Here is a 25,873-nt window from a genome sequence, read left to right as displayed (position 1 = left end):
TTCAGAAACCAGCATAAATCAATTTGTACTGGCGAGCATCAGTGAATTATTTTACAGTGTATCACCCAGCACAGAGAAATCTAAGCAGTGATTGTTCCAAGAACAAATAATACTTGATCATACAGCCCTTTCATCACTGCCATTTTGTCATCTCGTGTCTATTTTTGAATCTATGAAGGTAATTGGAATGCAGACAAGAACCACCGGTGTTTGAAATGACAACAGATTTTTCTGCCAAGGTTCTATTGTGTTAAAAACAGTAGTTTGTGTGGGGGGAACCATGGGACTTCTGGAGTTATTTTGTCTTTAGATACTTTTTGCACGTAGATGTTCTTTTATTTGAAAGACAACCACAATTCATGTTTTCTCTTAAGTGCCTTTTTTCTTTTTTTTTTCTTTTTTCCCATGAAAAATAAAATCTGCATGTTGGTATATTAAGTTTTCTGCAAATTATACAAATGGGGGAGCGGGGCTGTATCGAAGTGAGGAGGCTCAACAAAATGAAGAAAATCTGTAACACTGATCAAACCAGCCCTTGGTGTTTCAAGGAATAATTATTTTATAATGGTTTTAAGGCGCTCCTACTTACATATACGTCTGAAAGTTTGCTGAGGAACGATTGAAAGCTGAGGGTGGTATCACTGATACTAACTAGATCAACTGGTGCCTTGTGCAATTCAGGCATTCCGTTCCACACTACTTATAACTGCAGCCTCCTTTTCTAACAGACAGTGCTATCTTACTGGCAGTAATAAAGGACCCTAGAGCAGCTGGTTTATGAGTAATCATAGAATCAGATCAGAAAAGGACCTCAACAGGTCACCTAGTCTGCCTTTTTGTGTCTAAAGTCTCTTTTCTTGCAATTTAAACCAACCATTGATTGTGGATATGAGAGAACACTCTTCTGTTTTTTCTTTGCCCATTGCTTTTACAGATGTGAAAATTATGTTGTTTCCCCTCCAACATCTCTTCTGTAAGATGGCCTAAAATCCTTCGGTCTGCCCTCAAAGCAGTGTTTTCTTGACATTCACATTGCTTTCTCCTGGGTTCTCTGCATGCAACTTGTATCTTCATTTTCAAGGGCTGTAATCAAAACAGGAGACATCGCTCACTCACGCCTTAGCAGTTCTGAAGGAGCACATTATACTCCTGTTTTGATGTTGTCATTTTCACCTTTATTTGCAACAGCATGATGTTGCAGTCGTTCTCAGAACTCGATCCAAAATAACACGTATATTCTTTTCAGTGGAAATGAAGCAGCTGTTCATTTACTTACTAATAATTGCAAATTGCACTTGCTCCTGCTAAATAGCATCATATATTTTCATGTCATATCTGCACCTTGCTAAGATCACTTCAAATTCTAATATCTTCTCGTATACTTAAAGACCAATTCTGCTTGGTCTTGTTTGAATACATAAAAGGGATACTTGTACAGGTGCTCAGTGAATGAAAACAAACATTTTTGGCTAGAACAGCCATGAATTGCATTAATTAGACTATAACTATTGGCTTCTAATTATTAACTGTAAAGCTGGGAAATGATGTTAAGTCTTAAACAAGGAAAATGGTATAAGGAAAGCACAATACCTCATGCTCATCAATTTGAGATATCTTTCTGATTCAGTTAGCTGCTTAGTGTGAACATTTTTGGAGGTAACTGAGCTACAGCAGTGCTGTCAATTTCTCTTGTGTTATGTGATTTTTACTCATCTCAGGTTTTGATACTGTCATTCTTATTAGGTGAGTGGGAAAAATGCAGGAGCAGATGAAGCTGATGGTAACTGGAACTTCACCCTGTTGCTGGAACTGTTATTAATTCAGCTGTAAAATGGAATTAAATAAAAATAATAAGCAGACTCGTAATAACATTTTATTAAAGATACTGCATTGAAGCATAGATTAAGCTTTAAAGATGACGAAAATTAACCTGGCATGTCTTCACTGATACTCTCTACACAGACTACAAATAATTGCTAAGTTACAGAACAGTCAGAGCCTGTTCTAGATGTCCTCTGCTTAAAAATGAACAAACAAAAGAAGCTAAATAGCTCAAGGCCTATCTTTAGGTGATACTACAGACACAGTCCCCTTCTCTTCTCTGCTTTGCAGTAGTCCTACTGTGAGGGCGCTTCCTCCTCTCTATGGAAAGGACATCACATTTGCTATTAGAGTTCCCACCTATAATGAGCCTTCTCTCTCAGGAGGCCCCAGTAATATCTTGCATTTTCTGGATGTTCACTGTCTTCCCCATTGCTCTAGCACTGCCACTGGGACAGCAGCATCAGCATCCCAGTCCTGTACCGTAGACTTTTAAAAGCCCTGTATTTATTCTGGAGATGTTTTGTGTTAATACCGCCGACTCCTTAAACACCTACAGGCTGAAAAGTTTGGGGCTCTGAAATCAGATTAGGGAACAACATTCAAAGATACCTGGACATCTTTTCTTGCATTTGTATAGCAATTTTATAAACTCAAGGAGAGTAAAGCAAGCACAGACACATGCCCTGTACAAGCTGCAATACAGACAATATTTTACATACTTCATAACAACAGTAATGAAAATAATGCCAATTATAAATGAAATTGCAGACAGATTCTTACTGAGATAACAGTTATACTAAACAATAAAACATCCTCTTATAGTCATAAGTAGAATTAGTAAGATGCATAACTACAGCAGAATATAGGTCAGCATGTTTAGTCTGCTTACATGAATCAATTTGATCCAGTTGTCTGGAGAAGCAAAAGAAATCACTAATATATATATTTTTAAGCCATGCTGGGCCTGTTTTTGACCATTTACTGCATTGTTTTGTTTTGTTTGCTCGTTCGCTTCCCATTAATCTAGGTAGAAAAATCAGGGCTGCTAAATTACTCAAATCTGAACATGAATGCCTGATTCTCTTCTTCAAACCAGCTTTTTCAAGGTACAGATCCAGAACATGGTGCACACTGCGCCCTGTGAAGATTATTGCATGTTTACTCATCTCCTCCTTGGTCACAATCTTTCACATCCTTGTAACAAGACCAGAGCACCATTTCTTTACACTCCGCATATAAGCACTGAGCTCCAGGGACGGTCCTCTTCAGCTTGTATGTGATGATCATGGCAGCAAAGGGAGTCAGGTCAGCTGGATCTTTCTCACCATCCTTTCCTTCCTCAGAGACCCTTTGTGCTCAGTTTTTAAGTTTGGGTTTTTTTTGTGTTTTTTTGGTTTTTTTTTTTCACTTTGTATTTCAGACTAAAACATTTTTTCCCCTCTCTTCTAACACTCGTCAGTTTAGCATTGTAACTGTCTGACAAAACGCGTGACTTTTAGTTCGTAAGTACATACTTTTAACTTTAAAGCTAAAAAGTCTGAACAGTTTTTGACAGAAACTCTAATAAGCCTCGTTTCATACAAGCAGCACGGCAGCAATATGAACAGCAGATTCTGCAAGCTCATTTCAGCGCAGCCCTTAACACCTGGCATCTGCCTCTTTTGGCTGTCTGCTCCATGAAAGAGACTTCAAATTTGTTTTTGACAGGTGTAAATAATAGTCACAAGGAAGTAAGTTTTGTAATACAGAGAAGAGTCCAAAACAATTACTGAGGGTTCTAATTTGACTGCTTTGGTGCCTTTTGCGACTGCTTCAGTATGTCAAAATAGCAAAGGTGGTGCCAACTCAGATCTGGCACACGTGGTTCTGAGTTTTTATGAAATCTTTTGCCGACAGTTCTTCCTCATGTCTTCTTCAAACCTGGTTCTCTCAGTTGTTCAGAAGCTTAGAAGTCCCTATTTCACTACTGCCATGCAGAAAAGAAATGCAAGAAAAATATTAAAAGTCAGAAGCCCACACTCTAGTACTATATTTGCTAGCATGATGTGGTCCCTCCCACCTCACCGTGGTGTGGTTTTGTTCTAAATACTATCCTTCAGTTATATTGAGAACACCCACCACAGAAGGGAACTCTTTAAAAGCTCTATGGTTCCTTTCCTTCAACCTCTACCCCAGCAAAACACAACCGTAAACAACGTTCTGGTCTTGTTTCAGAAACTTTTCATTTGTTTCTTCCTCCTTTACCTTTCATTTTCCAAACAGCTAAAGGCTTGCTGAAGAAAACCTTCAGTTCCGTAGCCTCCGAGGTTATTTTTGCTACTGCATGTGTAACTTTCCAGCAGTGGTTTATGGCTTGGCTTAGAGAATGTTCAAAAATTACTTAAGTATTATTTCACTTCAGCCTGGACTTCTCATAGCTTGGAACACCCACCACTCGGGAATACTTCCCACTGCTTTGTATTTGCCCCTTTACTCGTTTCTGTTTATTTTACTTGCCAAATTTAGAGGTGATTATTAGACATTTACTTTACCTCCCCCAGAATTATCATTTTGGGTTAAATGCAGCTCAATGATATAAATGTTTGCAATTCCCATCTCTTTGGGCCACACTAACATGACAAACGTGAACAGCTTTGTGTCTGATAGGAACAGTTAAGACACTGGGAACACATGGATGCAACTTCTAAAGGCAATCCTCTGAGATTTTTATTCATGGTACGCTGACTTCTTCCTCTGGCTGTGGAAATCACTGTGCACAAAGTATACAACTGTCCCACTTCCACATAACTGCACTTGGTGTTTCTACATGCACTGTAGCAGTGTTGTGGTTGCATCTGCACTGCAGAGCAGGAATGGCTTTCAGGCTGCAAGTGAAGCCAGGTTTATCAGCCCTGTCCACATGCTGGAGCATCCTGAAGGCCAGCTCAGGGCTGAATTTCCTAGCACACCTTTGGGCTGTTAGTCAGTGTAGCCACCTAATACACTCTTTGAATCTTGGAGGGGAATATACTGGACTGATGCTGTTATCCCAAAGTATCTCTCACCTGACTAAGGTCACAAAATGCATCTTTTTTGTTTATAAATTAATAAAGCATTTCCCCCAGGCAATATCAATCTTTAATAACAACATTTAATTAATATCCGTGTTTAATAGCAGTATTTATTTCGGTGCTTCCCTGCATTTTACAGTCAAATATTTCTGCTACTTGTAGGTCACACACAGCTCATGTGGCACGACTGAGAATCTTCACGTTGCTTCCCTCAAATACAGCGACTATGCTGCGCGGGACCACCTCCGAGCGTGGGAAGGTGAGCTGCCTGAGAACATTAAATCACATTTTTTTCTGATAGAACTGCAAAAAAGGCCATAAATTAGTTCCAACTGTAGTCATGTGGTGTACGTACAGAGCTGTGAATATCAAAGTGCTGCTGGCACTGGTAGTAGCTTGCAGCCCACAGTGAGATAGATTAGAGGTAAAATGTTGTGCCCTCCTTCCAGACTCTAAAAAATTCTGGCTACCCTAAAAATAGAAGCAGCTTTAGGAACGCAAAGAGGATCTGCTTATGTGCTCTTCACACATTAAACTCAGCTGAACTGCAGAAATGATCCATCTTAAATAGAAACGCGCACGTTTTAAGTTAGCCGCCAGATGGAGCTCCTACGTCCCATCGCACAAATCCACGAACATCTGCAAAGTTAAAACACTTCATAGATGTTACAAAGGATGCCGTCTCTTCCACTTCATAAAAGTCGGAGGAAGTCTGTGATTAGCGAGATGTTTACAAATAAAGGGGAATCTGGAGGCAGATCAAAGGTAACTCTCCATATTTGGCTCGATACCAAGTTCCTGTACTACTAGCATCTGCATGGGTTTGACTGTCAGATTAAGTGGTTGAACTTGGCCTATCTGAACACAAACCAGCAGTGCTTTTTTAATGCTTAGCATATATATTAGAAATCGGAAGATTCAGGCAGCTAAGGACATGGAAGAATAAACAACTATGAAAAGAGAAGCATTCACAGCGTTCTTCCTCACCCTACTTTCTGGAAGTAAAGGGGATCTAGAAGGGAAGACAAGCTCTGCTGTAAAATCCAAAGGATGCAGCACTGTAAGTTTAGTAAATAGGAGCAGTAGCTCTCAAAGTCTGTTCTCTAATAATCAAAGCTGGATGGTCCATTCATACCATATTTGCTTTTTGCTGAGTTGTCTGTAATTCATCCAGGATCTCGGGGATTTGGGCACAGCTCTAACAACCAAGGAGAAAAGCAGATCTGAGATAAAAGCTTGTGGTGGATGAAAGACACCGAGTTAATGTGTATGTGTTTTAAGGGACATCTCTGTTTTGACTCTGTAACAAACCAACATAGTTTGTGAGGTCTAGAAGGCCACAGACTATTTCTACTTTTATAGCAGTGCTCTGTTTGAAATTAGTATTTTTATTTGGGGTCTAAGCCACACTGAACTCAATCAAATAAACATTCTCCAAAGAAAACTGACTTTGAACTATTTAACTATTTGTTTGCATGGCAAAATAAAGCAGAAAGAACAGCAATAATTACTGAGATATTTATTATGTCTTAATAGACATATTCTTTCAGTTTTTAAGTCACAGTTCATCAGGAGCTCTGTCTCTGTAGCAGAATTGACCATGTCTGCAAAAACCAGCTGAATTTAAGTGAAACACAACCCTGCCTGAAAGCAGACTAGGTGGGGCTTATCCCCATACTTCCAGGCACCCAGACAGTAGCTGGCACATGTGCTTCACAACAGTGTAGATAAATGAGGTTTAATCTACTTGATAGCAATGCATCTCGGAGATCTGAGCTCTCTCCTGGGCTGTAGGAGGGTACTAAGACAACTTCTTAATCAGTTCCCAGGGATCCTATCCTGCATTCCCTCCTACAGTGCTACCATATCTTTCCTTCTCCCAAAGGAGGGATATTCTAGATTCCATCTCTAAGTTTATACTTTGTATAAACAGAAAATCCAAAAGGATGACTTTTTAAAATAGCAACCTTGTGACAGGGGAAAAAAGGGGGCAGCAATGAAAAAAGACTGATTCGAGCATTTTTCACGTTGACAACAGAACTGCTGCAGAGACTTTGGCAACGCATTGACACCGCCGGCGCTGTGCCTCACAGGCCAGGAAAACAGGGATTTGCACAGCCCCAGATTCCCCAGTAGAGTTCCTACTGTCCACACAACTCACAGGATTTTGAGGCCTCTGAGGCCTTCTCATTCCCTGTCAGGATTCTTGGGATGTCTACAGAACCACAAGGCGTACTTATCCTTGGGTGTCTCATTTCCAAGTGATAGATACACACAAAAAATCTCATCGATACAAATCACGGTACGAGTGAACACAATAACCAGCATCAGCAGTTTGTCATTGAGAGGAAAATTCTTGACCAGCCCTAAAAAGGCTACATATTTTCTCTCACAGGAAATGCTAGAAGCAGCATTGTTTCTGTGGTTATAGCTGCAAGAAAAATTACTACAGCTTTAGCAGGCCAGAAGGCGCAGGAGAAGATTAAACCTGTTTGTTCTCTGTGGATAGTAGAAGTTCAACTTGCATCCATCATGAGACAGACGCGTGTTTTATAACAAGATCACTAACATGGGGCACGCAACCATCGTGCAGAACAGAGCTACCTTCTGACTTGCAAGAGAATGAAAGACAGTGAACACTTCTGAAATTGTAGGTGCTGGGGATGAAGGGCAGCATGCCAGCTACACAAAAAAGAACATAAAAAGAGCAGTTAAAACCTGGCCTCTGACTGCTCGCTCACTGCAGTTTCAGTATGTTCCTCCATGCATCAAGAAGAAACATCAAATATACATACTCAACTACTTAGAGGGAAAGCAACATGAAACAGTGTCTTTAGAACTATGAAACACAGTATTGTTTTCCAACAACATAAATAATCATAATAAAAAAAAAGATACTGAAGGGCAAAAATGACCCAAAGGATGATCTGATAGCATCTCTCTTGTAAAGCTAGCAGCGGTCATTTCAAGCGTACAAAAAGGAACATGGGCTCTGTTTGTCTCGGGCCTGAACATTTATAGTCACGACAAGCTGACTCCTGAGTCATGTGCTCTGCTGTTGGTACAAATTAGGGTTTGTCTTCCTTCATGATAAAATGACAGTGATTTCCAGAATCCTAGAAGCAGCTCCATACATCGGTGGCAGAAGGCACTATTAAAATGTCCTGTCTTTTTGGCATCTCGCCCTCCAAAACCTCAACCTACAAGCATTCCTTAAGAACGCAACGCAAGAACAGTTCGGGAGGTTTTTCCAAATTGGACAAAAATGCAGAAAACTGGTTTAGAGCTACTGAGAACTACAGAAATGCCCGCTTTTAAAAACGTGTTCCTAACTTCTACACTGGGATATATAGGGGGATGCTATCCCCTTAGCTTCACTTTGCTCCTGAGCTTCCAGCATTGGAACAAAACAGGACCGTCTCCTGTTAGCACCAAAATACAGGAGAGCACGCTGGGAGAAGGGAGAGCAACAGGGCAGTGTTAGCTGTGCCCAGCTGTGGGCAGCACATCTGGAGCTGCAGGGCACAGAGACCACAGAGGGAGGTGGCAGCAGGTCCTGGCGCTCGGCTGGCCGAGGGGCCCAGCTCATTCCTGGCCTTGGTCCAACCGCAGTAACCCAGCACAGAGCTCTGCGTCGGCTATTTCAAGAAAGACGAAGAAAGCTCCAGAGCATATTTGTGGGGTGAGTTGAACGCAGGAAGGTTTCCAATGCTCATAAAGAGGGCAGATAGCATAGATGTGTCTCATCTGTATGTAAGAGGCTGGGCTGCCTTTTTTCCTTATCGGGAAATAGGAGAGGAATTAGGAATACAGCTTCTATGAAGATGCTGGGGGGAGACAGAGACTTACTTAAGCAGCTCAGAATCACAGAATGGCTTGCCTTGGAACGGACCTCAAGGATCACCAAGCTACAACCCCCTGCTGCAGGCCATGCTTTGAGTTCTGACAGAGATCATGTAGGTAAATGAGATCCCCCCCCCCCACATACACACTCATTTCTCTCCTCATGCCACCACTTCTGTTGAGATAGAGAAGGAACTGCAACAGGGAAACGATCCAGCCCAAGAAAACAAAAAGTTTGTAGTCTGACCCTGTTCATTGTCAACCCACATAGACACGTGCCTTTTGACAAGGGAGAAGGCAGCACGCAAGCAATACAAGAGCTGAAACTATGTGGCAGGGAGGAAGGAACCCACAGAGCTCAAAGTGACACCATCAGGAACAAACTTACATCCTCAGCAAAAGCTGAGACACACCTGAAGTTTTGGTACTAGTGTGTTCAAATACAGCAGTGCAGGCAAAGTATTGGCTTTTATAACCATATATACTTTAATATATTCTCCAGGACAGCAGACTTTCAGTCTTCAGCTTTTAATTAAAAAAAAAAAATATATATATATATATGTATATATATATGCCAATTTCTAATTTCTCCATTAACTGTATATATTAAATAGCACAGACCCCCAGTAAAAGTACAAATTCTTAGAATTCTGTGATATTCTTTTCAAATCAAGATTTCTCCATGGACCTGATAGCTACAAATACTGTTGTACACAAATGAAAATATTCTGCGAATTAGCGAGTTGCCAGTAAGTATTTACAAGTATATATATATATATATATATATATATACACATATATACATACACACACACACTCATATTTAAACATTTGGATATCTCCTTTGATACTGAAAAAGAAGCTTGAGAGCCTTTGTTGTATTTTAAAGCTCATTCCAGGTCTTCACCAATTCTCTCTTTTTAAGTTGTGGTAATCCTGAAAGCTAATATCTAGGCTAGCTACTAACAGTTCTCAGGCTGCCACTCACACCACTGCCAAAATGAGGAAAAAAGCAGAACAGAGAGAGATCCTCTAAAAATAAAAATAGCAAAACCCTTTTAAAATAGCGTCCTTAATTCTTTCTGGCTTTGCTTTGTCCAGTGCAATGCATATACATGTCCAACCTTCAAGATCCTCATGTTTTTTAGGGGGTCTTATATGCTACATCTTCAAACAGCGCAGGAAGGGAACAGAAAGGAACTATGTTAACATGACTGAGAAGTACAAATTTCTTAGGGGAAACAGGATTCCGACTTCAGTATTTTTGCTTCCCCTTCATTATCTTTCAAGTAACAGTAAGACTTCTAGGATATCGTAACTGCAATATTGTTTGTCAGATGTGCTTCTGTTCTGTTTCCACAGAGTACTTTACCCTCATAGCAGGAGGGCTGAAACACCATTTCACATCCCTGTGGACATCGTCCCATTCTGTCCTCGAGAGCATGGCACCCACCCTTTCTTCTCTCCATACTTTCACATTACCATAAACATTTGCTACTGCATCTGTTTGCAAGCAAGGCATCTTGTTTATGCTTTAATGACTTTGATTTGTTCTTGTGTATTCCCCAATCACCTGTTGGGCTATTTAAGTCATTCTCTTATGCTCTGCTTAAATACAAATAGATCCACTCTAAGCTTTCCTGCAGTGCAGTCCATGCGCTTTTTGAGCCTTACTCTGGACATGCATACCTGTGAACAACAAGGCACTGCTTTGGTTCTACAAGAATAGGAGAAAGAATTCATTCAAGTTCAGTAGGAACAAGCTTTCCTTTGAAAGGATACTACAACACAGCTTATAATTGAAAAACAAAGAGATTACAGAGTGTTTGTGAAGTCAGATAGCTCACATAAATACCACCATTCACAGTTCCTAAATTTAACTGCTGTAGTTGACAGGTCTACTCACGCTAGGAAGTTATTTTGTTCTTTTGGTGAATCATTTTTGGGTCAAGTTCAGACCAGTGCATCTTAAAGAATGGCTCCTGACCCTGACCAGAAGTGTCCATAAATAACTGTTAGCCTTTCCCTGTATTTCAGAATGATCTTTCAGTTTGCACAAGTCACCTCCTCCTTTTCAACAAGATCTATAACTATTCATTGCTGTGCCATGCTCTCCTTCCAGTGCAAGCACACCATCTGCACTACTAGTTTGTGCCATAGTGAGCTGATCACCTGGGTTGAGAGCTCTCCCAGCCAAGCTAAGTCACACTCACTCTGGTCTCACAGGCATACACAGGACTTTATCCACTCCTCCAGGCTCCCCCTCTATGCTGCCTTTAGGATGTTTTCCCTCTGCTTCCCTTTGCACAGCTCTATCTCTTCACCTGACCCTTCCAGCCTTTGCCCTCCCCCCTCTTCCACTGAGCCTTTCCACTCCTCCAGCTCACCCTGTACCACGAGGCTCTTCTGTCAGCTCCCCAGCACCCTCTAGCTCCTCCTCAGCTCTCTTGGCTGCTTTTCCCAGTTCAGTCATAGCCGATATCTTAAGCGAGAACCTGAGTGTCAGAGAAACTGTGTGCCGTGTATTAGCCCCCAAACCTTCTACTACAGCAAGTGCTTAACTACTTCACTGCTACAGGTGGTCAAACACTTTATGGATCCCTCTAATCACCTTTCTACCACTGAATCCAGCACTGAGAGCGCTACAACAGCCATCCTGGTTATTCTTTGAACTCTTACACAGTGAGTTTCAGTCCTGTTTGGGATAGGAAGTGTGTAACAAAATTCTAGTAAGAGAGAAACTTGGAATTAACTCAAGAGCTGGAGTGCATTAACACCAGCAGTGCTTTTAGTTCCAGCGCCGTTTGGGACTCAGCTGACTTCAACACCTTCAAGAAAACCTAAGACTGAGCAATTCCAGCAGAATGCTGCAGGCCCACGCTGCAAATGAAGCAGCATCTGGGAGCCAGCAGGGAGCTCAGGCCTGCAGCCCTATGGCTGGGCCCTTCCCCACTCCCTTGTCTTAGGGGAAACACATGTCAAACCAACAAGATAAGTTCTGATTCACATTTAAAGCTGAATAAAGACAAGGCCACTGGTACTCGGTTTGATATAGATAGATAGATTTAGATAGAGTGGAGATTCTGAACTGTTTCAATTTATCTAAACAGTCTTTGGAAGGTCACCACCCCATTAATTCCTGAGAAACAAGGGATCCTGGCTCCTCCTGCTCTCAGCCCCACCACTGGCATGCAAGCTGGTTGAAATCACTTCCCTGTCCATGGCTCAGTGGGAGGCCACATTACTACCCTGGTTGGTAAAGCGAGATCTGCTAGGAGAAAGTACAACTAGCCTTCATTTTGTAATGGTTTCCTCTACCATTTCATATTAGGATCCTGCTGCCCCCCATTAAAAACCATACACTTCACATTTAGACAGCTGGTGCCTACGAGTCAAAGCCAGTTGTTCTCTCCAAGGCCAAACTGCCCCACTGAATTGATGCCAGCTGGTACTTAGCAGTATTTTTAAATCCAGTTAAATTAAGAGACAGGCTACACAGATTAGGGCTATACTGGAATCAGAAAGAAATCTTTAAAGGCATTAAATGTCTTTTACATTTATTAAACTCTGCAGTCTTTTCTCGTTAATATTTCTTGTTGAAAAAAAAACAAACCAAAAACAACAGAACATTCAGAAAGTATCATGAAAACAAGAAACAAAAAAAAGCTAAGGTTGACATGAGCCACACTCCCCCTTTCCCTCCCACCCAAGCAATGGGACTATCTACACACCCATCCCGCTTTTAACTTCCCAACAAAAGCAACAAGGCACCCATTTACAGCTAAGCTGAGAAATGAAGTCTTCAATGCACATTGTAATTCTGCGTTCCTAGCAATCCGCCACAGCAAGTCTTTCCTTGTATGTTATAAGCAGGTTATATAGACCCATGCGGGTAAGGATAGCCAGCAAAAGGCCAACGTCAGTCATAGGGCAGAAGCGCCCATTATAGTTCTGCTACAATTTCAAGTCTGGAAAATGACCACTCTTTTGGAAACTCCTCAGTTACCACGACAGCCAGTAACTCCCTTTCCCTTTGAGCACACCAGTCCAATTCTGCAAGGTTTAACTGAGCCTATGTGCTCTGACCACTGGGGTGTGAATTTCAACATAGCCAAGAAGCTGAGCATCGGGGCGGCCGGCTCTGCCCTTACAGCAGTCAGACAGCAAAGGATTATTTCTTGGCATTGCATTTTCTTTTCATTTTGAAAATTAATTAACTTTGGGACTATGAACAATTAATGCTCTCGCATATTAATTGTTGCGATCTAAAGTTTTCACATGAAGAAACAACACGTGGAAATATTAAAGCACTCATCTTACGGACGTGGATCCGAGAACTGTTTAATAGCAGTCAGTGAAGGGGTAACATTGTGCTTTTAATCTACAGGTTTAAAAATAATGATTTGTATATCTACTTAGTAAAACAATAAAATTAAGAACAGAAACTGATATTAGGAAACAGTGAAAATGTAATCATTAAACACATGAAGCTTTTCAAAGCTATATACTTAATGAGCCTAGACACCTATGATTAAGAGGGTCTTAAAAAAAATAATAATAAAAAAAAGACTTTTTTTTTTCTTTTTTTTTTAGCTTTTATCTACTATACTGTATATGCCTTGCTTTGGTGTTCTCTCTGCTGCCAACTTAATGCTGTAACAGTATGATTATGCTCATGTTCTTTTCAAATGCTTGGCATTATAGTGAGATCTCATATCTTTTCTCAAATTAAATTTTGCTCCACATACTCCACATGTATAGAGGTGAACATCCATGTGCTGCTCCAGTTGCTCATTACTTGGGAATATCTGAAAGCAGACCTGGCATATAGTCTCTCCAGCTGATAAGTGAGATATCATATGCCGTACATGGTCATGTTTTCTGAAGTTTCCTTGATCACAAATGGAACAGACATACCTGGCCATTCCTTTGTGCATATCATTGTGGAGCCGCAACTGGCGCTCTCTTAAGAACTGCTTCCCACATGTCTGACAAACAAACTGTTTTTCCTTGGTATGAACAGTATAGTGTTCCCTCAAGTGACAACGCTGATAAAATCCTTTCCCACAAAGATTGCAGAAATGCTTACGTCTGTGATCTCTTTCATTCTCTTCCATCATGGAATTCTTGAACAGATCTTGCTCCAGGCAGTTGGACATATGTTCAACCGCTAGGTTTTCAGTTTCAAAACGCTGCCCGCAATTAGGACATCGGAAAGGACAGGCAGAATGCTTATATAACTGTTTTTTTTGAAGGCTGTTCATTTGGAAATGACTGTCCCTGAAGTCCTCCAGCATGTCTGCAAACATCATGTCCCTGATTTCCGACTGCTCCTCAGGGTTTTCTTCCAAGTCCATTTTTTCCTCGGAATTTCTGATACCATTCATGGTCAGATCCTGGGGTTCTCCACAGGTCTGTGCATGATCCTGTAACTGTTTGCCCTTGACCAGTATTTGACCACACTTGCCACAGGCACATATATTTTCTATGTGTTTGGATAAATAATGAGAGGACAGATCCTCCTCGGTGATCGTCAGCCCACAGAGTTCACAGGGAGCGTTCTCCACATCTTCCTGGACGGAGGGAGCTTTCCTGCTAAGGTGCCGCGGACTCTTTAAACACCTTCTTTCATCCTCATCCATGGATAAACGGGGTTTTAAAGTCTTCCGAGCATTTCTCTTCTCTCTCATCTCTTCTTCAACGTAGTACCTGTAAAGAGGCTCTTCCTGCTCATCATCTAGGTCATCGTTATCAGAAGACTCGTTGCAGTCTTTATCTGTCACCTTGATAATGTTATAATCCTTCAGCTCGTCTGCAGGACTGTCCTCCGGTTCCATCTTGATGACAATCCTCTTCCTCTCAGAGGCCCGACTTCCTTCTTCACCTGACGTCTCGGATGCCACCGTGCTGCTTTTCCTGCTTGTAACGTTGGACACGGGAGAAGAAGAATCATCGGCAACTTGGCTGGAATCCCCTTTGTATTTGTCTGTTTGCGTAGAGATCATTTTAGAAGCAGAGTCCTTTTCATTGAAGTCTATTTTTTCAGCACCGTAGTACCTGGTACTTTGGTACGAATGCCTGTTGGTGCACGATAACACGTGCTCATCCAGTAACTTTTCACAGCTAAAACTAAACCCGCAGCTGTCGCAGGTGAAGCTCCTTCCGAAGCGACGTGAGTGGGACACGCGCTCTTTCGTGTGAGAGTATTTGGACGTGGTGCTTTTTTTGCAGACATCAAACAGTTGTTCGGGGAAACTGCTGAGCTGCAAAGCTTCTTCATCGGGCTCTTTGTTATGGGATGTATTTACTGTTGAACTTGGCGGCTCCATGCCCCACCTGTTTGTTTCGCTGCCATTTCGAGCAAGCGTGTCTTCGTACATTCGCACACCGAATATCATTTTACTGTTCTGGGTGCTAGAAGCAGAAGAAGAGCATTTTAAACTGGACGAGTCTGTATCCTGTATATCTTCCAGACACTCAGGTACATTATAGAGCTGTAAATAGTTCATGGCCACTTTAAATTGCTCAAAATTGGCAGGGGCGGTCATAATTTTTCCTAAATACATGAACTGCAAAATAAGATCAAAGCATTCAGCGCTAATCTTCATGTTGCTTAGATTCAGCTGGGCTGTAGTGTGTTGATGGTTCATAAAAAACATTCTAAAATAGGAGCTGCATGCAGCAAGGACTGCTTTATGTGCTTGAAAATAAATGTCATCGATAGCAATACAGCAGTCACACAAAAAGCCCCACTCTCTTTGGTTGTTTAGCTGCTGAAGGACGTAGTTGCTGTGGCTGGTTCTTGCCATCTTGTACTTCAATTACAGCCCTGCAAAAAGAAGATGACATCCGTTAAAATCATAAGCGCAAGAAGTGGAATACATTTAAGTTTAGAGAGGAACCGCCGTCTTTTCCCTCTCTAGATCTCTTCCTATTCTCACGCTGTTTGTGGTACGATTTCCCGTCTGGACATCTTTGCTGACAACTACTGTTGATGCCAGTGAAAACATCCATAATCCCATGCTCTCACCACTAGACTTACAAGACCAGTAAACGAATAAACATAATCACCACAACACCAGTTATGGCAACACTGCTAGAATATAAATTAGCAAATATATCTTAGAGTCCTACAGCCAAGATTTTCAGATAGGAATTCTGGATGCAGAACTTCAAAAGCTTCACAGGGCAGACTTCTGCAAGACAGCCCCGGGACAACAGCTCTACAAGGTGAGCTGACTGTAAGAAACCACTGCTGAGTCTCAGCTTGCCTTTTTCACCTGCCAGACCAAAGGACCTATGATGCAACACATTACTGGCAACAAGGATGGGCTCAAACTGGTCTTTCCCTCCCCACTAAAGGAAATTCAGAAGAGACATCAGTGAAGTATCCACACAGGCTACATCTACACACTTGTTTGTTATTTATGGTGGCTTGGGGATCTTCTCAACCTTATCTGCAAGATATCAAGCAAACCAGGAGCTGTGCAACCCAGGTGCATTCTCAGAAGCGCAGGGCGGGCAGCGTGTCCCACACAAGCCTGCTGCAGACGGTCACCAGGCTCGCTGTGCAACATGGGCAGCACAGAAGCAGGAAGTGGTGCACACCATGCCTCCAGCTCCTCTTAAAACCACTCCTTCATTTAATATAAGCAAAGCACTTTGATTGGAGCCTGGACCGAGAAAATAAAAGCTAATGAAGAACTAAAGGCCAGAATGCCAGAGATGGCAACACTGAGAGGTGAAGCCTCAGTGAGGAACTGTGAACACCTGAAGCAAAGTTCTGAAAGTGCAGGGAAGCGTTATACATGAAAGGACCAACTTGTGCTAACAGGAAGGAGGAAGAAAATGTTCTACTTCTCGTTAAAAAAAAAAACACCCATAAAAAATACATGGTGTACAGGAGCCATCCATTCAATTTACAGAAGACAAACTGCAACCAAGTAAGGCTATTCCCTACTCACTTTAGTGACATGCATAAAGTGTGCTAAATAAACAGGAAGCAGGACAGGGTGCTTTGAGAAAACAAAAGAAAGGGTAAGGAATACCCAAACTGGAAAGACAGACCTAAAGCAGAAAGGAGCATTCTTCACACTTTGAGAAGTTATTGCAAGCAATAGAAACAACAGTAAGAGATTTGTACACAAAAGATACAGGCTAGCAAACAACGTGTATAAACTGCATTTTATGACTCCATGAAATGCACAGATTGATTTGTCGCTGTTCTTTCAACCATCCACAACTCAAAAACACACACAAAATGCTCCCCACCATCTCCCTGGTAGCTCACACCTATCTCCTAGAGACTGGAAAATGAGAAGTTATATTCCATAATGAGCACTGAATTCATGAATCAGAGGTGTTGCCTGGGCTGTTAAGTAGCAGATCTAACATTAGTCACTGTTCTCCTTCATTCCACAAATGACTGCCACCGAAAAAAATGCATTCAAGCCGTCTAGATGAGGAAATGCTCATCACCGCCCAGCAATATTCCCTACTGCCAATCCTACAGCCATTCATAAGGATCACTATCAGCAGAAGACCTTATGTGGCAATGGGGATCTTGAGATTTGGTTTTATATTGATGATTAACACCTGAATGGCAGCTCTTTCTCTCCCCCCATTTATTCCTACAGCCTCAGAACTCAAGGTAAGCACATCACAATTCTCTGCCCAGACTGGCTCAATGATGTCCACTGCAGAAACGCAGCTTGTTACATCAAATCCACTCAATGGCTTCCTTAGTAACTTACAGAAGGTGAGAACAGAAGAATCTCTGAAACAGCTTCATATGTTTTCTGCCAAAACTTGACAACTGTCTTAATTTCTGAATGACTTCAGATGTCTCTCAGAAGAATAACAGACCTTTCAATATCAAGTAATGTCTAAAGGGCACTTCATATTCTTCCAAGTGCGAAGGCGTTTTGTATTTCAGGTAATTAATCACATACTCGAACGCAATTCAGTATATTTCATCAAGAATTAAGACCAGCAACTGCATAATAACAGAGAACTTCAAATTCCAAATCCTAAGATTTGGAAATCCAGTAGCAAAAGAGCAACGCGAGGTCACAAATATCTGCACACATCTGCAAAGGGGCATTTCAAATCAGTCTGAAAGACAGGCACTGCAGTGACGGTGCACAAACACACTCTCTCTAAGTTTCCTTCTTTGAAAAAAAGTGAAACATATTTCCTCTTTTGACAGAGAAACTCTTGCAGAGCTTTCAGCACTTGAGCCCTGATATGCAAAAATAACCCACCGGTAATGCCTTTCTCCTACCGCTGTATTGTAAAGAACCAGCCTGAGCTTGGTCAGGCCAATAAGGTGCTCAGATGTGTACACAGCCTCCATCACAGTAGTACTACAAGGAGGTATTAAAATAGAGAGCGTTTGAAGTTATCTATGTTAATGAAAGTTCTGGCAGCCTTCCTCTGTATGCTGTATTAACCTGCCGCGTGTAACCATATATTTACAGCTGCCAACACTTCCCACTACAAGAGCCTGTGTTGGTCTATTTAAAACTCTGACAAACTTCAACCAGCAAAGGCAAAAGCTTCCTTGGGAAACGTGTGCTTTGGACTTGTTTCTTCCAGAAAATTTCAGCTAAAGCAGTACCAAAAATGAGGTTCTGTGTATCTAAATTACTGCTCTTTCTTTCAAACTCGAACAACTTTCTCTTGCAAGACCTTTGGAGAGAGACATCACAGAATCGCAGGGGTTGGAAGGGACCTCGAGAGATCACTGAGTCCAACCCTGCTGCTAAAGCAGGTTCCTGCAATAGGTCACACAGGTAGTTGTCCAGGCAGGTCCTGAATATCTCCACAGGAGACTCCACAACCTCTCTGAGCAACCTGTTCCAGTGCTCCATCACCCTCACTGTAAAGCTCTCCCACGTGTTAGTACACAACTTCCTACATTCAAATTTCAGGGCATTACTCCTTGTCCTGCCCCTACGCACCAAAAGGAGAGCCTGGCCTCACCCACTTGCTTCCCACCTCCTTTGATGTATAAACATCAATCAGATACAAACGTTAATCAGACTTCATATGGGAGAAAGAGGCACGTCTTAGAGATGCTCTTTGTCACCACACAAATTTAGCCAAGCGAGAAGCTTAGACAGGAGGAGGGGAAGAAGGTAGAAATGATAGATTTGTTTACACTTCAGACTGCTGTGCGTTACTAAAACCTCAGATCACAGCCCTGTTGAGAACACTTCATCCTCACGCAGCTCCTTTGTGTGCAGGGGCCTGTCCAAGGCATCCCATGCAGCATGGAAACCCTTTTGGCTGCTGTGTGCCACCTCCACTCACAGCCTGGTGACGGGGCTCACTGCACCACGACGTGTCACTGTGTTCCAGCATCCCTGGCAGCCAGAAGGGAGCAACACTTGGCTCTGATTGACGAGAGCCCAGCAAGGAGTGGGCTTAGTGAAACTGAGTGCAGATCACAAAGCGTAAGAGGGAGGTGAGGGAGGAGCTCAGGGAGTGCAAGGAGGGACAGGCTGAGCTGAGAGGAGGACTTTGGGATCAGGAACAGCCGTGGGCAGACAAGATGGTGCAGTGAGGATCTACGTGGGGGAGGGAAACCACCTGAGCAAGGGACTGGGAAGAACCAAGTGCTAGGGCAGAAGGGAAGAATATTTTACATACACACCCATATATAAGCATAGATACATACACACTTTTACTGGGCAACAGGCAGAAAACTAGCACAACACTCACCCATTCAGAGCTGGAACTGAACTCTGAATTCTGCCATTCCTTTGCTGCTAGCAAATATCACAGGTTTGTTGAAAAACATCCTCCCATCAAGAGTGAGCTCTCAGAAAACCATCCTTTACCATTATCCTGTTATTTTTAATTGCTGAAATGTCAGAGATTTGCATTTGTCACCCATGTGGGTGGTTCAACGTTGCAAACTATTTTAGAGATTTTCTTTGGAAGGAAAACAGTCATTAGAACAAAAACATCCTTTCTAAAAGAAACCAAAGGTTTCAAAGTTAAGTGCATACGCAAGACATTAATTAAGCTCAATTCCAGTGCAGCAGTCACTCAACAACCTTTTATGTACACACTGTAACCTTCCAGCACTCCTCTTACCAAAAGCTCCTTTCTTTACTGGGCTCACCCTCTGGATTTGCTTAGGGGATGGATCCAAGCAGCAGCGCTCTTCATGTACAGTGTGAGATCTCTGCTCATTTAGCACAGGGTTTGGAGGAGGTGAGGTGGGCAAGGGGAGGAGAAGAGGAAAATCTCACAAGATAGAGCACTGCTTGGAAAACAGCACCCCATCACTGTCAGTGCCAGGACAAGTCGTGTTAACCTTCGGGTATTTTGGCTTGCGCTTTTTCAGATGTCCAACATCTTCATACAAACTATCAGCAGTACCTCATACAAACAGGAGCTACCACCGTGTGTATTAAGCACTGATGACCTTGGAAAATTCAAGCTCTACACACAGAGTTTGTCCATCCAAATGTGCATCTGATCCCCTCTGACTCTGCTTCCTATTTCAATACAAGAAAGGTGACCACTAGCCTGACCAGCACACTGCTTTTATGAAGCACCTGGACACTGCAGCCAAAAGCATCACAGGGAGGTCCACCAGGCACCTACATCACTCCGTCTTCAGCAGCACCCAATGAGAGCAGTAAGCACAGCGATGGGCCGCGCTGTGAGCAACAGCGAATGATTCAGAGGTGGTCTGAAAAAGAAAGTACTAGAAAAGCATCTGATAGGAAACTGAGAAGCGTAGATGCTTTAGTCAGGTAGTTTCAGTCTGACCCCCAGACTCTAAGAAGCACAGAACGTGTGTGGAGGCTACGTGTTTATTTTTACGTGGCGGAGCTTTGATTCAAGCTGCTTACACGCCACGGTGTTTTCCTTTTGAATCAGCACTCAGGTACAATTACTACTCAGATATTATCACCAGCAAGCCAAGCTGCACTACTACACAAACCGAGCGTGCTGTTTAGAAGCCAAGGACCAGAAAGAAAAGGCTCTTATTACAACTCCATGCTTTTCTTCTTCCTCTCAGATGTTTAGTTTTAAAACACTTTAGTACATCCAAGAAACAAAAGAAGACTTCAAGCTTTTCCTTCTTAAACCTTTAAGAGACTGCTGAAGCTCTTTTACTAACTCCTCTGTCTTTAAAAAAGAAGTACCACAAGGTTCAAGATTCAGGAGCCTCTCGGCTCCTAAAATTAGTAGGTGGTTTTCAAACCCCAGCATTTCCACTGCTGAGCAGGCAAAAACAGGCTGCTTACATGCTTAGTTGCTGGCTGCTTTTCTTCAGAAACCAAGAGCAGGCTGGACAAAAGTAGAAGAAATGAGTGGAGAATTTGGTGTTAATAGAAAATGAGACGGAAAAACCTCAAGGAAGCAACGCCCAGTTATCCAAAGAAATGGGCTGCTTGGGCAGCAGAAAGCAAATTCCCCATCCCGTTCTCACACCACATCTCGGCCCGATGCTGGCTCCCAGGAGCTCTCCTCCCTAAAGAATTACTTTGCCTCCGCAGGTCCAGATTCTACATCAGAAAATGTGGATTCCTAAACGACAGCATAAAGATGCTCGGGAAAAAAATCGCACACTGCACATCCAAGCTCTGTTCGCTGCCTGAGAAACCTGGGTGCTCAGCTGCTATGCTGACTACAGAGCTGCTGACAGGCAGCAAGTCTGATCTACACATTAACAGGAGGAAGCCACCGAGACTGACATAGCACTGCATGGTCCAAGAAGGCACTCAATTTAACGCAAACTCTGCAACACAGGCAAAGAACATGAGGACAGGTGACTGCTGTCCATCACAACAGCAGGTATGGACAAACAGCAGCTTGCGTTGCAAGTGCAGGATCCACAATCGCGTAATAAAAGTGATGAGAATTCCATGTACTGCCAGGGAAAGTCTAATTAGGCTTCATTACTTGGATGAGGAAGGACCGGCTATAATTTATCCTCCTCCCATAGTCCTTCCATTAGCTGCCTTCAGGCACACAAGCTGTGAAGCTGCCTGCCACGACACAGATACTCATCAGCATGCACATCCTGATAGCTGAATCAACTGATGTTAAATGCCTTGTTGCCAGTGTATGGAAACAAGCTGCAGCTGGGCTAGGTCTGAACCAGGGAAAGGCAAGGATGGTGGGAGCCATTCACTCCCCCATCAGTTCACAGAGCTCCCCAATGACGCAGCACCTGAGCTCACAAACGAGAAACAACCCTCACAATTTAACAGGTTTCTATTGTCAGACGCTGATAATTAGTTAAAAAGGCATCACACGGTCTTAGTTAAGCACTCACCTCAAGAGATGAATAAGAGGACAGGAAAGGATGAGCAGCTAAGTTAGGAAAACAGTTTGAACTGAAACCCTAAAAGTTACCACCTCAATGTCAGGCAATGCCTATGGAGCACAAAGCATTGCCGAGAGCTGCATGCAGTGTTTTAAGTAACTTCCTACCTACCAGGAACTGCTCTATAAAGTCACAGGCACCATTTATCTGACCCTTTCACAGCTGTAAAAGGTGGTGAAGCAACACAGTAATGATACGTCTGAAAGACTAGAGGAAGAACACCCTGACACCTGATTTAAGCCTTGCAGCTGGATGATGAGCCTCCAGCTGGGCTCTCTGACTCGCCCTTTTAGCTTCAGGAGGCAGCCTGGTGTTCAGCCCTCTCCCAAGACCCTCAGATAATAAGTGCCTTCCAGACAAGCATCCCTGGCTGATGCAGGCTGTGTGCTGGCACAGTCACTGGAGGCAGATGAGCGAAGCAGAGCGCCTTGTGACACGTGGGTCAGACAACATGTTGGCACTTTCTGGTCCTAAATGCTTAGAAATACACTTGTGGCACATATAAAAACCGAACTGCTGAAGTCTTCTTGGGCAAAGCTTCTTGACTAAAGCACAGCGGGTTCTGCAGTGAAGGTCTGGGAAAGGTGCAGAGAGGGCCGCCTCAGATCCAAGCAGCTTTTTCCCCACGCAGCAGATAAGTACCTGCAGAGGATCCGGGACTTTCAGTGCTTCCGTGAGCAATGGACATATGTGAACAAAGCACTTAACCTCACACACTCAAGTGTGAAAGCACCTAAAAGCCCAGAGTAAGCCCTGGACAGTATGCCATGCTATGCACGCGCTATGAGTACGCTGAGCATACTCTCATGGTAATTACTGCCAACTCCTGTGCCCGTGACAAGACTGAGGATGTGTGCCAGCAGAGCTGAAACATCTGCTCAGCTCACGGTCCTACCCCACACAGCCCAAACCTCCCTGCCCCTGGGAAAAGGGGCTTTCCAAACGCTCTGCCAAGCTTCCCCTGCAGCACCAACCCACAGCCCCGCTCCCCAACCCCCGCCGCAGCCCCGTCCGTACAAACACCAAACCAGCTACCGGCAACGTGCAACCGAGGCGACGTGCTGCTCCGGCTCCACATGTGCCACGGCTCACCGCGCGGCCACGCAGGGCCCTGCCTGCTCTCCGTGCCCATACGGCTCCGGCTCTGCGCTGGGAGAGCTCTGGTTTCTAATTTGGCCAAAGACGGCAGCCCCGCTCACCAGGGCTGTGCGGGTTTTTCCAAGAGCTGCAGCGAGGAATGTTAAACAAACACCTTTAATTAAAGGAATGTTTGTTTAATGTAATTAAATGCCTACGGAACACGGCGCTGCTCCAGCCGCGGCTGGCTGAGCAGTCTGCGCCGCGCGATGTCGCAGCGCGGGGAAATCACGCAGCGGCAGAAGCCGGCAGTCAGCCCAGCGCCGCGCTCGGCACCGCCGACGTGTCGAGGACCGGAGTTACACCAACACAGGAACGCGGCCCCGAGCGGCACCGCTTCCTCTCCTCTGTTCGCTGCCGCTCCGTGCGGGGCGCGCTGAGGAAGGAGCCTGTCGGCACCGCCGCCTTTCGTGCCCGGCCGCTCCCCAGCCCCGTTCCCGGCCGCCCCCCGAGCGCACCGCGGTCCGGCGGGGTGGGACGGGGTGCCGCGTTCCCTGCGGACTGCGGCTCCGCTCTGCGCGAAACTGCCGCAACTCAACTTTACATTGAGAAGAAGAAAAAAGAAATTAGAAAAAAAAGGAACAACAAAACACACCAATCCCAGCGGAGCACGGAGCGCCGGACAGCCGTGAGCGCGGCGCTTTAACGTAACGCCGAGCCCCGAGCGCAGAAACGCGGCCGCCGTGCCCTTCTCGCCCCCGCACCCTCCCCGCCCCGCGCAGCATCCGCCGCCCCGCGCCGTTTCCGCAGGGCCCCTCCGCGCCGCCCCGCAGGTGGAGCGCAGCGCCGCGTGGCCCCGCGCCGGCCCGGCTCGGCCCGTCCCCTCCCGCCGGGCGCAAGGTCACGGCGGCGGCCGAGGGCCGGCCGGGGGAGCCCCTATACCTGGCGGTGCCACTATGGCGGGCCGGGCCGGGTCGGGCCACGCCGCGGCCGGAGCCGCTCGGCACTTCCCACCTCCCGCCGGCGGCGGAGCTGCCGCCCCGCTCCCCCCCCCAGCCCTGCGCCGCTCCGCGCCGCGCACGGACCCCCTCGGGCGGATGGGCCGCGCGGCCCCACTTACCGCGGAGCGAGAGCGAAGCGAGGGGGAGAGCTGCCCGCACCGCTCCCGCCGCTGCCGCTGCAACAAAGGACTTCCGCCCCGCCGCGCCTGCCGCTGCCGCAGCGCCGGCTCCGCCGCGACCGCACGGAGCCGGACCCCTCCCCTCGGCGGCCGGCGGCTCCCGGCCCCGCCGCTGCCAGCGCTGCTGCGCCGCGCCAATGCCGGGCCCGGCGGGCGGCTCCCTGCCGCGCTCCCCTCTCCTCCCATCGCGCCGCGGAGGCGGCGGCGCCGAGGCGGGGGTGGCCCGCGCCCCCTCCCTACGCGACTCGCCCTTCGCCCCCCGCCGCTCCCTCGGGAACCCCCCGGCGCGCAGCGGGGCCTCCCGCGGGGGTGGGGGCCGCAGCCGGGGCTGCCCCGCGTGCGGCTTCGCTGCCCCCCGCTGTGACAGCTGCCCTGTGCGCCGCCACGGGCCGTGAATACCGAACCCCATTACCGAGTCGCGTGATACGGGATTTCTTGTTCGCCCAAATTCCACCCGCTGACGCCTTCCCTTCCTGCAGCTTAAGGCTGATGCGGGGAACATCAGGCGTCCGCCACTACTTTTCATCTCGGAGCGCAGAACAGCACTTTGGGTTTGGTTTTGTTTTCTTTTTTTCATTTCTTTTTCCCTCTCAGAGTTTTCCCAGGCCTCTTCCCCACCCTCCCCGAGCCTCCCCAGGTCCTTTTGGGCTGAGCGATGGCATTTCCTGGAGCTTCTGCTACTTGCAGGGCTACTGGACACGTTCACAGGGCTGTATGGCAATGTTTTGCATTTGGCTTTTCCATCCAAAGGGCCATCAGCCGCTCTGTGCGGGATCCTCGATCCACAGAGCTCCATCGGCTGGGGGACGTTTCCAGAGGTGCCATCACTTCTGTGTTCACCACAGGTACCCAGGGGATCATCGAATCATTACTGTTGGAATGAACCACGAAGGTCATGCTGTCTGAGGATGCTCAGCTCCAGGTGGGATATGGCAGCAAAAGACTTGATTACAGATTTGAAAACACCACAAGCTACAAAAGTAGCAACCAAATGCACGTGTGCATCGAAATAACCCTCCCCAACAGCCACTTCATTGACATTCATCCCTCTTCTGATAGCCACCATGACGCCATCACAGCTATGATGACATCACAACAGCTATGATGACATCACAACAGCTACGATGACATCACAATAGCTATGACTACATCACAATAGCTATGATGACATCACAACAGCTATGATGACATCCCGCCGTGTGCTGTAGCCCTTTGTACCCCTGAAGCCCTGTGAAACCATTGACTGTTTTTATAGTAAAATCTCATTCCTCATCACTTCTCCCATCGTTTTGGCTCTGGTTTCTCTGGAGCTCTTCAAAGCCATCTTTGGGCCAGGGTCAACCTAGATAACACGTCAATAATTAATCATTTAAATAAATAACCCGCTGTCTGCAAACAGCCCCTCACTCGGTACCCGGGTTAATAAATATGTCACATAACACAGGAGCGGAGCACGGAACCTTGAGCTCCTACTGCCGACCTTTGGGGGAAGAACAGTAGCAAGTGGTACTGATAGGGGCAGTGGGACTGGAGCACCATTAAACT

The 25,873-nt window shown here is 45.1% G+C and overlaps 1 protein-coding gene across 5 annotated transcripts; it reads right to left on the bottom strand.

Annotated features, from left to right (window-relative positions):
• Nucleotides 1-1,553: 1,553 nt before the first annotated feature.
• Nucleotides 1,554-24,702, bottom strand: ZBTB1 (zinc finger and BTB domain containing 1). 5 transcript variants are annotated; one of them, XM_072337864.1, is made up of 3 exons: nt 24,269-24,700; nt 13,635-15,546; nt 1,554-3,790 (listed from the first exon to the last, which is right to left on the bottom strand). In XM_072337864.1, the coding sequence occupies exons 2-3, from the start codon at nt 15,524-15,526 to the stop codon at nt 3,754-3,756; spliced, it is 1,929 nt and encodes a 642-aa protein (XP_072193965.1). In that variant the 5' UTR covers nt 15,527-15,546; nt 24,269-24,700; the 3' UTR covers nt 1,554-3,753. The 5 variants fall into 5 exon arrangements, with proteins under 5 accessions (XP_072193965.1, XP_072193966.1, XP_072193962.1 ...); XM_072337865.1 differs by having other exon boundaries at nt 13,807-15,546; XM_072337861.1 differs by having other exon boundaries at nt 1,555-3,790; nt 13,466-15,546.
• Nucleotides 24,703-25,873: the final 1,171 nt, after the last annotated feature.

This window comes from Excalfactoria chinensis, chromosome 5 (genome assembly GCF_039878825.1).
Source record: "Excalfactoria chinensis isolate bCotChi1 chromosome 5, bCotChi1.hap2, whole genome shotgun sequence".
Taxonomy (NCBI): domain Eukaryota; kingdom Metazoa; phylum Chordata; class Aves; order Galliformes; family Phasianidae; genus Excalfactoria; species Excalfactoria chinensis.
Note: the sequence above shows the minus strand (reverse complement) of the source record. Positions and strands in the feature narration are given on the sequence as shown.

Bases quoted from the DNA above. Each gene is read 5' to 3' on its own strand.
- ZBTB1 (XM_072337862.1), bottom strand. From the start codon at position 15,526: ATGGCAAGAACCAGCCACAGCAACTACGTCCTTCAGCAGCTAAACAAC.